Below are 15,539 nucleotides of genomic sequence, written 5' to 3' on the forward strand. Positions count from 1 at the left end.
TAAAATCATACTTACAAATAGAAAGCACAGAGGAAAATTCAAAACTATTGGAAACTACTAAATGCAATTGTAATAAGGGAAGTTTATCCTGGTTACATAGCAAGCTTTATTTACTTGTAAAAATAATTAGTTGTGGCATAATTTTTGGCATTAGTCCGACATAAAAAAATACAAACATTACAAATACAAACAGCCCAGCTTCACAAAAGCACCATGTATTTCACACCACTACTTTTTGGCAAAAGATATTTTAAACACCATAGTAAATATTCCCCTTACTGTGGTCTCCACTGCCTGTTTGGGGATTGTTTTATACTTCTGTTGCACTCCTGTCCTAGCAATTAGCTGTCTCCTTTAGGGTTATTCTTGAGTTAAAGGCGTCACCAACACAAGAGGGATTAATATTTCTCTCATAACACAGAAATAGTAGTATATTTTAGAAAAGGCCATCTAATCTTCATAAAGCATCTGGAATCCCCATGTTCCCTAATTCCAATACCTCCACTATCCTGATTAGATTTTATTTTTATTTTTTGGGAGTCCATCTGCCATCTGATTTGGTTGCTAAGAAGGAAAGGATGATAAATATAGGCATTTCCTTCTGCTCACATGTATTAGGCAGTTCGTAAGTCTATTCACTTCGTTTCAGGGGAATAGAATGACTCAAGCAATATGCATATGCAAAACCTGTTCTACTTAACCTACCACCAAAGCATAAATGCAAATCATTCTCTAAATTCTTTACATTAGGTATCATTTACAGTGTCATATCCAGCTGCTTCAGGCTAGGTTATGTTACACACATCTAGTCATATTTGGAAGACAGGGAAAAAGAAGTGTGAGTAGAACCCACTAGAAAATCTGACAGCATCGAAGGGAAACCTTGAAGAAGAGCTTTCCATGAATCTCTATTCTGTATTTACTTACACATTATATGAGTTTGCTTACAGGTACAACCAAGAGAGCAGAAAATGAATGATTTGTAATGGCAAAGCCCCCCAAACAGGACTGGTTGCATGACCAGATTGTCTTAATCATTATTTCTCAGATCTTCAGACATGTCAGACTTGTAGGGCTAAAATTTGGGGTACAGCTATTCCAACAGGGGAAATATATAGGGGTAAAATAAATCACTTTTCTTCATTCTTCTTTGTTCTTGTGACAAAATGTATAATTAGCTTCATTCAGATTTTAGGATACTGTAAAAAAGCAGCATGTGGTCCTTAAGGGCTGTAGTACAAATCTCCCTGTTCGCGGGCGACTAATCTCCCCGAAATGCCATCCCACCGGCGAAAATGTAAATCGCCGGTGGGATGGCATACGTGGCGGCGTGATTTCAGTGAAATCGTGGAAGTTTCCTCTCAAGGCATCTTCCACGATTTCACTGAAATCGGGCCGCCGCGTATGCCATCCCACCGGCGATTTACATTTTCGCCGGTGGGATGGCATTTCGGAGAGATTAGTCGTGGGCGACTAATCTCCCTGTGTGCCAGAGCCCTAAAACACCAGGCTGGACACCAGGGCACCATACCTGCCCTAACTCTTTTGTTTCTTTGTTAAATTAACTAACAAGTATAATCTAATCTACAAACAAATGCAACTATGGAGATTTTTTCATGTTAAGAAGCAATATGGCATCTCTCATGGTGTTCAGTCAATGCAAACGTAGTATGTAGCCTAAGGGGCTGATTTACTTACCCACGAACGGGTCGAATGGAGTCCGATTGCGTTTTTTTCGTAATGATCGGTATTTTGCGATTTTTTCGTATGTTTTGCGATTTTTTCGGATTCTTTACGAATTTTTCGTTACCAATACGATTTTTGCGTAAAAACGCGAGTTTTCCTATCCATTACGAAAGTTGCGTAAAAAGTTGCGCATTTTTCGTAGCGTTAAAACTTACGCAAAAAATGCGCAACTTTTCGCGTAAGTTTTAACGCTACGAAAAATGCGCAACTTTTTACGCAACTTTCGTAATGGATACGAAAAACTCGCGTTTTTACGCAAAAATCGTATTGGTAACGAAAAATTCGTACAGAATCCGAAAAAATCGCAAAACATACGAAAAAGTCGCAAAATGTTCGTTTTCAAGTCGGAACTTTTCCAATTCGGGTTGGATTCGTGGGTTAGTAAATCAGCCCCTAAGAGTGCAGCTACACCAAGGGGCTGATTTACTAATCCACAAATCCGAATGAGAAAAATTCGGATTGGAAAACGAACATTTTGCGACTTTTTCGTATTTTTTGCGATTTTTTCATCGCCGTTACGACTTTTCCGTAAATTGTCGCGACTTTTTCGTAACCGTTACGACTTTTCATAGCCATTACAAATTTCGTGAATTGTCGCGACTTTTTCATTGCCATTATGACTTTTGTGAATTGTCGCGACTTTTTCATTGCCATTATGACTTTCGTGAATTGTCGCGACTTTTTCATAGCCATTACGACTTTCGCGAATTGTCGCGACAATAAAAGTCACGACAAGTACCGATCATTAAAAAAAAAACCGCATTCGGACGCTTTTCGGACGTTCGTGGATTAGTAAATGTGCCCCCAAGAGTACTGTAGAGTACTGCTTTTGACCTCAGGGGTCAGTTTTTACAAGTAGACTATCCAAGATCTACTGCGATCTCACTCTGCTGGTCATGTTGGTTCTGTCATGTGTTATAGCTGCTGTGTGCTGTCTTTATAACATAACATTCACACAATTTAATATCAATAGCAAATAATTGTTATAGTCAAATGAACTGGCCTATCAAATTGATTGATCAATTGACTGGGCCATTTTAAATGGGTTTGTGACTGTAGGAAGGTAGCTATTCCTTGCATTCATGAGGTCTGACAGCATTTGCCCTCTGTAGGGCAATGTTATTCATTTGGTGCATCCAAAGCATCCATATCAATGTGTATTTTTTTCAATGTGTATTTTTACTGAAATACTGTGAACCATTTAGGGAATAAAATGGATAGTGAAGGTTAAGTTAGAAACCATTATAATGTCCTAATAGGGAGGAATGAAGAAGAAGAAATAAATGGAATCTGAGAATGATGAAAAAAGGAGAGAGAAAAAGTACAATGGAAGAACAGATGGGTTGAAAGGTACAATGTGGCCACCATAGCCTTTCTGACCACTGGATCATTAACCAGAGGACCACTGGCCTTGTGCTTCTTGATCCTGCTTATTCATCCACAACATAAGCCTAGGTTGTATACAGATTGCTTAACCAATTTGGCATTCGCTGAAAACAACAGCAAGCATATAAATTTACTGTACTCATAAGCAGCATCTGCTGGGCACCAAGGAGGAGGAGGGAAGCCATTTGAAACTCCTCTGCTTTTTCCCAGCTGAACAAACATTGTTGTGAAGCTTTCCTGCTGTTCATCTGTCAAAATATGTATTACAGTACATAAATTTGTGTGTTGTGCAAACTAGCGCAGCTTGGTTATGAACAACTTTAATAAGCAGCATCTCAGTGAGCACATATAATGCTAAGGTTAACAGAATATGATGAATTTGGCCTTCCAGCCTTTGGGAATATTTACTTTGTTGGTAAAAAGTGGTGTCTGGAGTAAGAACTTGGTTTCACAAATAGCACTCCAACAGGGGCTGCATTGTTTGTTAATACATTGAAATAAAGTGTTCCTCTCAGCTCTGCCTTTAATATAAAGACACCCTCACTTTCAGCCCTGTAATTACAGCCAAGTTTCGGTTTTCGTGGTTTTCTTCATGTATTTTTGCATTTGTGCTTTTTCAATTCAGATCTATTAATAAATGACTAGACATCTATGGTTTTAGTGGAAATGAGTTTAATTGTGGTTTTAAAAAATCTCTAAAACCACGAATATGAGAATGTTGATAAATCTACCCGAAGTGATGAGCCGCCAGGAAAACAGTGTTTCTCATACATATTAATTACAACATATAAGCGTAGGTTATTAACTATAAAGTAACCTGTCAGCCTACTTATTAACATGACTAAGTGCAGCCATGCTGATTCCTCTGTTGAAGTAAAGTTAGAAATCATCTTCCATAGAAATGAACACACAACCCTCAGAGGATTAATTACTGCAGAAATATGCATTTGTCTTTATTCAGCAATAACTTTTGAACTGAGCCTCTATAAGAATAGGGTGCATCAATAAATATTTATTTACTGAATATGTTTTCAATCAGTAAAGAGAAGTGTAAATTACACAACAATACTATAACACCTTTTTGTCAATTGTTATTTTTTTCTGGCCCAGAAGAAATTCTGTAATGAATTGCTGTGAGGTGAGGCCAAGTATCCCAGAGCCAGACTAATTATTTATTCAAACATTAATAATATTAGATCAGCTCTTCATCATGGTACAAAAATATATACCCTCTATTATTATAATGACTATTATGTAGATTATTGCAAATAGTTCCTACAAGTACATATTCCAAGGTATTTTCCTTCTTTTGTCTCTACTAAATTAGGGATGTCAGCTATCCCCACTTTATTAGTAATAATGATCCACTGACTACAGGCATATTTGAAAGTTTAAAATAAGGAGGAAAAAGATCTCCAGTGTTATCACCACTAATGGCATGGGGTCAGTGTATCTAACTGCTAAATAGAATTTACAATAATTGTTTTCCAGGACAGTAAGTGCATTCTGGATAATGCAGTCCTGCAACAGTGAGAATACTGTATATTGGGTTCACCTGCCATATGGTTCATTTGAACTCTAGCTTGAATTGTAAGATACATCATTAACAGCAAGTAGACTATTGAAATGAAAAAAACTTACCATTAAGCAAGTCACTATTATGACAAATATGCTGAGAAATATAACAATGGTGTAAAATCCTTCTTTGGTCCATAGTTTATCTGCTTCATGTTGTCCTTGGAGTACATTTTTCTTGTAATTAAAAAAAGACAAAAATAATCTGTTATCCTTTTCTAGTGGCACATTTAATCTTTAGTCATTTCACAGTCACCAAAGAGCACAGTGCACTACTTCTACCTAGAAAGCCAAGGAGTTAAATGACTTTTGGCAGACAGGCAGATAGCTAAGATCCTTTTAATGCTTAAATAATCTTCCCACACACATATTATGGTCAGACCTCAACAAAAGCAAACACAGGTAGTGTTTTTTTTGAAAATCACCTGGCCCATTAGGTATGTGAGTGCTTTTCACCTGCCTGCTGAAGAAATGGTTAAATCTAATCTTTCATTTTCCTTTCCAGCTCCTCCTTTAACACCCACGCACTGCTGTAGTGTATGTCACCCTGCCTACCTTTCTACAGGTGGAAACAGGTGCAGCATTCAACACAGTGCTTATTGGTTTCAATGTTATTTATTTGTTCGTAAGTTATCAGAATTACTCGACTTGGCATCAGATAAATAATAGCAGCAGTCCAGCAGCCTTAATTTGGGTTTAAATTATAAATCGCCTATTTTATAAAATTCAGGTTACATTTGTTATTGACATGGGGCCCCTTTGATAAATGAAAGCAGCACCAACAATTTGTACTTAATGTTTCTTAACTTAGTTTACCTTATGAATGAACAATATATGCAATAATGTGCAAATTATACAGATATTAGAATCACAAATCACAGCCATTAATATGAATGGAAAAAACCCACCCAAACAAACAAGATTTATAATTACAGGTATGGGATCTATGATCAAAAATGCTTGGGACCTGCCTTTTCCGTATTTGGATCATCATACCCTCCTCTATCCAAAGTCTCCTAAAAACAGCCAAACATTAAATAAACACAAAAAATCATTTAAACATTAATTAAACTCAACAGGATTGTTTTGCCCCAATAAGGATTAATTATATCTTAGTTGGGATTAAGCTACTGTTTTAATTATTATTATTATTATTATTATTATTATTATTTATTATTATTAATTATTATTATTAAAATGGAAATAATAAAAAAAAAATGGACCGTGGGAGATAAGCTTTCAGTAATTTGAAGCTGCCTGGATATTGGTTTTCCAGATAAGGGATCCCCTGCTCGTCTTTGGACAGTGTGTGGACATTATACCTTGTAGTGGCCATATATATGAAGATAGCATCTTTTAGCAGGGATGATAGTGAGATATATGATTATTTTCCATACTTTTCCACCAGAGGTTATTAGTTTCTTATACTTTAAAATTTCCTTTCTATTTGGTAGAAAAAAATTTAATCATCTTTTTTTAAAATACTGCTCAACAGTTATCTACATATTTATATTTATGGTTAGAAAATAATTTTGTTAAAAACACCGAGTTAGGGCAATGACATAAGGCTAATGCCACACATGGCTCCTCGGCCTGTGCCTGCACTTGGAGCCATTGCACCAGAATGGGTGCAGGTACACTGAGTATATGTGCTCCATGTGCTTGTACAGGAAAAGGTTGATGACAGCATAGGGGATGATTCTCGGTCTATGCTTATATGCATGTGGCATTAGATTTATAAACTGTACCACTAGGCTAATCTCCTTGTGTCAGGCTTTAATGCATCATATTAGCACAGTGTTACATTCATTTATATAAGTGGCATTTGGCCAGTCTGGCATTTGGCATAGCTACTACAACCAGCAGGCTTTTATATAGCTAGCTATATCTTGTAATGCATTGTATCTACCCATTTAGTTTTTGTGGTCATCTACCCTAAAGACAGTAGTGACTTTGGTGGAACAGTATTCACAAGAATGGAAAATAATCCCAGAAGATTTGATTTCTGGAAAATCTGGTAAGCATAAGGGATAGAAGTTAAATAGGAGGAGAAAGGGATCAGTAGTGCAAATTAAGCCACATTAGCATCAGGCCATTTATAGACTTAATAGCAAAACTATGAACACAAGTAATATTATGTATAGCACTACACAATAGAAATTAAATTAAGTGTTATTCTTCAGACATCATTAAAACTAGAATGTTAGCAGAGAAGGTGCATAAGATGGGTTCTGCTTGACAGGATATGAGCCTGCTGCTTATCTGCGAAAGATAGAATGCCAGTCCCACAATATAAATGCATATAGTTGTGACTTTTGGCGTTGCCTTAGTTACTGTCCTCATTATCTGCGCTTAAGCCTTTTATTACAACAGCATGGGGGGTGGCTTCTCATTGATTCCTCGATTCAGAAAATAATGGCATGGCATTTTGCTAATTGCTTTACAGAAGGAAACTGTGATTATTGGAAAGCATTTCCAGCCACCGAAACATGGTGCATAATTCTACCTGAACACTTATTGTAGTTTTAAAACCATGGGAACAGAAAGGTCGCAGTAACCAGCCTGTCCTGTTTTACCTGATCTACCTATAGAGATTGCAGCTGCGTAATAGCACAATTATCTCTTTTTACAAATTTTACTTTAAATATATAGTGCTTGTTATGAAACATGTCTTAATATTATTTTAGCATGTTTTACAAATGTGGTGCTTCATGTGCCATTTAAGCTGCTGCCATTTTTATTTCTGTACAGAAACAATTCCTTTTTCAATATCATATGTGTTTTTACTTCTACTAATTTATTTATACAATACATACACCAAGCTCTGGATGGCAAACATACCAGTACCACCTTCCAGACCACCATTTACTATAAGGCCAGCCCGAATTAATTTATTAAAATGTCATTCATTTTACTATGATGGTATCAAGATACCTCAGGAAGGAAGTATAGTCTTTCAAGAATGGACTGAGCCCAGATACATTTATTCAGATGACAATCCTTGCATACTCAATCATCAACCCATGAATGTCATGCTGAACTTTAATTAGCATGAACAATGAAGGCCTCCAATTCCTATTAAAGTCAGTATGGCTAAACACAATATAATTATGGTAAAAAACCCTACCTGTCTACTAGAACAGTCAAGGCGTAAAAATAGCAACAGCATAGCCCTTACTGGGTCACTGAATGACCATGTTTGCACAATGTGAGACAAAGGAAAATTAATGCTTGGGAGCTACTGATCTGTGAACAGTAAGGGAGTCAAATCTGCCGTTGCACTACAGCAGGGTTCATTACTAGTATATACAGAATGTGATGATCCAAGCCATTCACATCATATTTTCCCTGTATGCTAAGAGATAATTTTAGTATTCAAAGCCCTGAGGCATTGATTGTTTGCTGTCTTCCATCATCTACCTGTAGATCTCTGCAGATAAACTGAATATTGTGCCAGATTGATTTTGGTACAGTAGTACAAAGTACTTGTCATAAGACATGATCACCTCAACTGACTTGTATTAATGAGAAGGTAAATCACAATTTTCAGCCATGATGCCTGCTTTGTAACTTCAGAAAGATGCACTAAGCAGAACCATACACCTTGGTACTGGCAGCAATGTGGGTTAAAAGAGCCACTATCCACCTCACCAGTGTCTTATTTTTTTGCATTTCTCTGACTTCAATTTCCTTTTACATTCTGCTTTCTGCTCATTAAATTCTGCTTTATTTTATGAAATGAATAAATTATCATTATTAAAGAACACTGATCCAGGAAAGTTATAATTGGCAGGAAGTTGATACAGGAAGTTACAGTTTACCTTTAAGATAACTTTTAGTATATTACAGAAAGTCCTATTCCAACAACTTTGCAATTGCTCTTCCTTATTTATTTATTTTTTATTTTTTAAATTGTTTGCTGTTCTTTTCTACAGCTTTGCAACTTGCAAATGTGGGTCGCTGACTCTTTCTCCTGTTCATAGTACAGACTCTAATTCAAACCACTGCCTGGTTGCTAAGGTAGCCATAGCAACCAGAGAAATGCTGAAATTCTTAATTGGAGAGCTGCTGAACAACAAGCTAAATAACTGAAAAAACATAAAAAATAAAAAAAATGAAAACCCATTGTAAATTTTATCAGAATATCAATATCTATGTCATACTGAAAGTGAATTTAAAGGTGAACAACCCCTTTAATGCTAGGAACAAAAGTGTGAAGAGCTTGTGTAGAGCGGTGTCCTGCACTGAAACCAAATCGAATGACCAAAAGACATTCCCTTAAGATTTCTTGATGCCTGTTGTTGGCATTAATAGTCATCTCACATGACAAATTATGGTAATATTCCCAATATGGAACTATAACATAGACTAAAGGAAAACATTAAACACTGTAGACCCAAAGGGTCAACTTCAACTGTTTCTCAGGAAGTTAACCTTGCCCTGCAAGATGGGGGTTTCCTAATCAGCCCAGGGGTAGTATTACTAGTTCCTGTACCTAGTTTATTTGAAGGAAGGGAGTAGTCCCCAGGAGATAACAGGCTAGTGTACGGACCGCAGCTGAAAAGGGACTCTGGCTACCTTCCATCCCCATGTCAGAGAGGCTTCCACTGGAGGAGATCCATTTCACTTAGGTGATTATCCCTTCAGATCATTATATCTGCTATGGATAATGGTATATGAAGCTAATTTTTGCTTTACCAATATAGACTCATTTCTTTATCATTGGTGTACTCATAACTGGTATTTTTTGGTTAGCAAATTACCTCTCTGGTTAAGTATTTAGAGTTTATCTTGTAAATCCCTTCCTCCAACACCTCTGTAAGGGTCCGGCTAAAAAACAGTGCTGTACTATCCAGCACCTGGAGTGAGAAGAAATTTCATATGACCCTCCTTTCTATCATGTTACATACTTATTTCTGTATCTAAATAATTCTTTCCCCCTCGTACCCCCCTTCACCTTAGGTGGTCTGCAATTACAGTAAATCAGACTATGAACTGAGTCTTACCTCTGCAGAGACTTCAGTGATTCCAAAATGAGATAATCTTTGGTGCAGCGTGTGTAAGTTGAGGGAACGTAAGACTTCTGCAGAAGGAAGGGCCTCCGGAACACCTATTTTTTTGTTCAGTGGAGAAATGAAGAGTTCTACGCAATTCTTTCTACCCTGTGTGTGGAGAAATCATGTGAACAAAACTTTGTTTGAACTTCTCCTTTTTGGTAAAATACAGTGGAAATTACACCATTAATCTTAATCTGCACCTTAGCCTCTGTCTAGCACAGCAGTAAAGGCTCAGCACAATGTGTGCATAAAGTAAGGGACAACACTGAGAACTGATTTCTGGCCATATATGGACTGTATATTTTTATATAGGAACTTAGGGTTGAAACTTCAGGGGGTGCCCATAAAGGGAATATTTTTTTCACTTAAACCCACTGCCCAACACAGTAAAATTTGGCAGCTGAGCTGAGGTGGGATGCCACCCTCTTGCAGGTTCAGCAAATGTGAAATACGTGATCAGTAAAGCGCCTGTGCTGATCAAGCAGCAGAGATTGGGGGGGGGGGTGGCACACACAAACGGAAAATAGGGCTTTAAGAATACTTAGGGACTGTTCATGTAAATTTTGCCTGTTTGTGACCAACTATAGAATGAGTTTTGTAATCAGTTCTAAATGGCTTGAAATCACAGGGTAAACAACCACAAACACTGTGGCTTGTAATTCATAGTTTGAAGTAGAAATATGCACATAAACATAAACAAAATGCTGAAACTGATCTACAGAGCAGAGTAACAGAACACACACAGGGTTTGCAATAAGGAATAGTCAGTACAGGTATGGGATTTGTTATCTAGAAACCAATAATTCAGGAAGCTCAGAATTAAGGAAAGGCCATCTCACATACACTCCATTTTCATCAAATGAAAATTTAAAAATGATTTCCTATTCTCTGTAATAATAAAACAGTAGCTTGCACTTGCACCTATTAGAGTGAAGACGCCAGTAAATACCCTGCCATAGACAATACTGAGAATTGCACATAAAGACAATTATCAGTAAGTTATTAGCATTGTGTATTTTTGTAGCCATGAAAAGTAGCTGCTACCAGTAGCTCTGTGTGTCTTCAACCTTATTGGAGACAAAACAATTCTATTGGGTTTAATTAATGTTTAAATTACTTTTAACTAGACATAAGGTATTCAAATCGAAATAACGGGACAACCCCATTATCTGGAAAACCTCCTGAGCAGTCCAGATAACAGGTCCTATATACCTGTACACACAATATAATTTGCATTCAGTTTGCAGTGCAAGACAAAGCCATATGATAAAATGACTCCCAGCTAATCATTCAGGAAATGCAAAACACCACACTACCAGCAAAAAAACAGTTTCACCTTGGGTTCTGTCTTATTTTGGAAAACATTCATAAACAACATCAAGGGGCACATAGCTGCAATTTTACTGTCGCCCTGGCTGTTTATTTACTAGTTCTAACTATGCATCGCATACTTGAATAACCGATGTGACACATAAGGAAATTGCCAGAAATAACACTTTTTATATTCTGATGTATATATAATGGAAGATACAGCACAGTTTCAGTTCCCCCAAAAAGAGAGAAGATTTTGTCAGTCGTTACTGATGTAGCTTTGGCTGGTGAAAGGCATTTTCTGTTTCATCATTGGTCTTTCCACCCAGCCCTACAGGTGTCATGAGAACTGTCTTACAGTGTCAGTGTAGAGAAATGCATTTTTTGAGTTCTGAAATAGCAAACAGCATCTGACAGAAATATTCTAAGCTATCCATAAGGTTGGTTATTGTACAGGACAGAAAGCTAGCTATTAGGAGCTTACAAACACAAAGAACATTTGGACACAACAGTGCACTTACATTGAGACGATTGATGTGAACTTGCTGTGGCGACAAGCCAAGGGCTGCAGCAACTCCCTGACGAAACTTCCGGAGTAACGTTGTGTTCAGTTTGTTTACATCCATTTTCAACATCTGAAAAGCAGAACAAGTCCCTAGATTAAAATGTTTAGTCCCTGACTAATGCCTTAACTATGTGAACCTTTCTCAGATCTATTCCCAGTACACTCTAAATGCAGAGCCTCTTTATTCTGTTTTTTCTTCTTATCGGTTAATACATCTTTAACAGTGACCAAAATAATTGCAGGAAAAAAACTGCTCTGCAACTATGGTAAATAACAACTTTTTTATATTGAAAGCTCTTGTGGGCAGGGCCCTCTTTACCTGTGTATATATACACTATCATCTGTTTTTATTTTATCTCTATGTTCAATATATACAAATGTATTGTACAGCACTGAGGAATATGTTGACCCTTTGTAAATATGGACTAATATTAAAGGAGACCTAAAGCCTAACTACAAAATGTACAAAATGTTGTACATTATGTTTTGAGTTCCTGTGCCAGTCCAAGGTGACCACAGCCCTTTAGCAGGGAAGATTTGTGCCCCCAAAGATGCCCCAGTAGCTCCCCATCTTCTTTTCTGCTGATTCTCTGCACATACTCTGCGCTGCTGTCAGTTAATGAGCTTAGGGACCAATGCACAATATACTGTATGTATAGAATATAAATGTCACAATATAAAGCTGATTAGTAATAAATTCACATTACATGACAGCTCTGAAACCAGTACAATTTGCGCCAGACTTTAATAATCTGCTTTGTAGCATCAGTTTATATGACAAGAGTGCCTCATTTTCTGCTTATTAATTTCCAAAGCTTAGCTTCTCAACAGCTAATCAGAACTCACTGAGCATGTGCAGTGTCAATGACACTTCTAACAAAATACAAGATTGTGAGCTCCTGTGACAACTGTAAAGACCTGGATCATTACTGCTATAGAGATGCAGAAACTTCAGTATATCAAATATGGCATATATATATATAAAATATGGCATTTCTAGCCACATTCCTTGTTATTCCTTGTAATGGTCAGATACCTGCCTATCTGACCAACAGTATACTGTATACACAATTTATACAAGTATTTTCAAACATATGACCAGTAACTGCTACCTGCTCATTGGTTGCTATAGGTCATTTGACATGTAGCAGATTTAAGACCTTTGGTTACATTACCTCTTTAGTCTCTAACACCTTCACAGTATCCAGGGCAAATGAGTAAATAAGAAAATGATTATATATTTAGCTCTTTCCATAGACCAGTGCTGTCCAACTGGCGGCCCGCGACCCCCCTCTTTGTGGCCCCCCCCACCTGTCTGGCTGCTTTGATGGCTTACTCTTGTGTAAGCTTTAAATGGTATCAGTACTGTGATTAACTGCCCCCCCCCCCCCTGCATGGTTCACACCTCAGATTCAGGCTGTAATCCCCCTATATTGTTTAAATATGTAATCCCCTGTACTTTTAATCTCTGCATTGTTCACCCCCTGCAATGTTCACACCTCAGGCTCAGGCTGTAATCACCCACATTGTTCCCCTGTTCACACCTCAGACTGTAGGAGCAGTAGAAACCCACAAATAATCCCTGCACACTACAAAAAGAACATATACTGAGGTGGTACTGCAATTAAAAAGTTTTTTAATATAAAGTTATTGTGCAGACTGTAGGAGCAGTGCCAGCATTGTGTCACTGTAGGCTGCCTGTGTGTGCCATACACACAGGCAGCATAGGGCAAGCAGAGTAGGGCAGGCAGAGTATGGCACACACAGGCCAAGTATGGCACAAACCAGCCAAGAATGGCACACACAGTGAAAGTATGGCACATGCAGACAGGGTAGGGAAGGCAGAGTATAGCACACACAGGCAGGGTAGGGCAGGCAGAGTATGGCTGTTTTTTGCAGTACTACAACCATTAATATGGGTATGGTCATGTGATAACATGGGTGTGATTTCAAGTGGGTGCGGTTTCAAAAAGGGGAGTGGTCAAAACTGGCTTCCATTATCGGCCCTCCACCACGTAGGTCGGAAAAATTCCGGCCCTCGGTACAACAGAAGTTGGACAGCACTGCCATAGACTAACACAAGGCAAGGTATAACATGTGAATTTAGTGGTCCTTTAAATTTTCATTACTACTCACACTACTATACTACTATGAAAATTTCCAGACCTGCCTGACAATCACATTCAGTATCACTACTCAGCAACAGTATGCAAGTATGCAAATCAACAAAGAAATCTTGCTGTAAATGAACTGGTTACATGAGAGTTGCCAGGCGCCCGGTTATATTTATGAAGCCTATTTATTAGCCTTCCTGTTAAGCATGTCATATAAAAAAAAGACTTTCATCAGACATCATGCCAAAATTCTACCAACTGTTGTGAACTTTAGTTCAGCTAGCAACCATCAGGCTGGCACTGTGTGACATTCACACAATATGGGATCTATAATCCACAATGCTTGGGAAGTTTTCCAGAAATCTTTTTAATAAATTTGAGTACTGTGCCTTCAAGGATATCTCAACCCCACCAAAAAAATTTTTTATTAGGCAAAAAATTATTATTTGGGTAGACGTCCTTTCAGGCTACTAAAATCCTTAAATTATAGAGAAAAATATGCCAAAACATAAAATACTTTGCAATCAAAATCTAAAATATATGACTTTATGCCACACAAGCCAGGACTGGGATTCAAAATAGGCCCTGGCATTTCAGGTACACAGAGAAAGCCCCAGAATAAAGCCCCCACAGGCCAATAAATAGGGACTGTCAATGGCATTGTACAGCAGCCTCTCTGCGATTTTCCAGAACCCACAGATTGGCACTTTGAGCCTGATGCCATATAGGAAACTGTCTAATAATTACGTACAACAAGTAAATCCTTACAAAATAAAGGATTTTTTTTTATTAAATGGGAAATAGCAATGTTGTATTCTAGAACTTTCAGGTTAATGTATTTCTGACTAATAGATCATATATATACATCTGATATATCTAAATACACATCAGATTTTAAAAAATTTAGCAAAATCACCAGAACATTTTGAATTCTGCTGAACAGTTACTCATGGGTGTAAAAAAACATGGTTCCTAAACAGAATGTCAAATATAAACATGTTAAATATGAAGTGCAGTTGAATATAACCATGGAAGTCCAGATAGATGAGGATGTGATACATACATGCTTTATAGATACAAAACATACCTTGCATACACTTACTACAATTTATATACTATACTTGGGCTGCTGTGAGGAATTTCTATTTATACCAGTGTAAGTACATTTCTTTTAATTGTTTATAAAATCCGTGAAAAGCATGTACTAGACTATGAAAATAAAAGTTCAGTGTCCAAAGTGACCTTACCTTTAGGATGATCCATATAATGTTCACCAAAACAAAACGAGAAAGCTTTCTGTGTCAGAATAGCAGCAATGGTATCGCGTAGCTTGTGTATTTGTGTTGAACACCTGGCTCAGAAAGATGATGACACCTTCTATAAATTGTCTCACTAATTAGCCTTACAGTCTCCAGCCTGCATCTTGGGCTTGTCCTATTGAGATTTGTATCAAATGTATAATAGAAGGCAGCATCTGATATATTTCTTGCTACAATGAATATAGAAATGTGGGCACAAACCTATGTTGAGTGAAAATCAATACACACTGTTATAGTGATAGCATAAATAACCAGTAAACTACTTTGTAAATATTAATGCACCATTGCAAATATCTTATATATAATTTTTTGTATCTATTGTGTTCTTGGCCATATATTCCTATATCATACAGACTGGTCCCTCAGTGAGGGAACATCACACAATACAGTATATAACAGGAAAGATGTCATATAGAGTTTGTTTCCAGAGCAATGGCAGATCTCATATCTCTAGCCAAATGCTCCC

The 15,539-nt window shown here is 37.3% G+C and overlaps 1 protein-coding gene across 1 annotated transcript in view; it reads right to left on the bottom strand.

Moving 5' to 3' along the window:
- The window catches only part of ptprr (protein tyrosine phosphatase receptor type R), an 85,676-nt gene that overhangs the window by 42,795 nt on the left and 27,342 nt on the right, over nt 1-15,539 (bottom strand). Inside the window, exons 3-5 of the mRNA NM_001103009.1 lie at nt 11,597-11,710; nt 9,714-9,869; nt 4,774-4,884 (exon numbers count right to left, since the gene is read on the bottom strand). Of these exons, the coding sequence (NP_001096479.1) occupies nt 4,774-4,884; nt 9,714-9,869; nt 11,597-11,710 (381 nt within the window). The remainder of the gene's footprint in view (nt 1-4,773; nt 4,885-9,713; nt 9,870-11,596; nt 11,711-15,539) is intronic.

The sequence above is a fragment of the Xenopus tropicalis genome, chromosome 3 (genome assembly GCF_000004195.4).
Source record: "Xenopus tropicalis strain Nigerian chromosome 3, UCB_Xtro_10.0, whole genome shotgun sequence".
Classification (NCBI taxonomy): Eukaryota; Metazoa; Chordata; class Amphibia; order Anura; family Pipidae; genus Xenopus; species Xenopus tropicalis.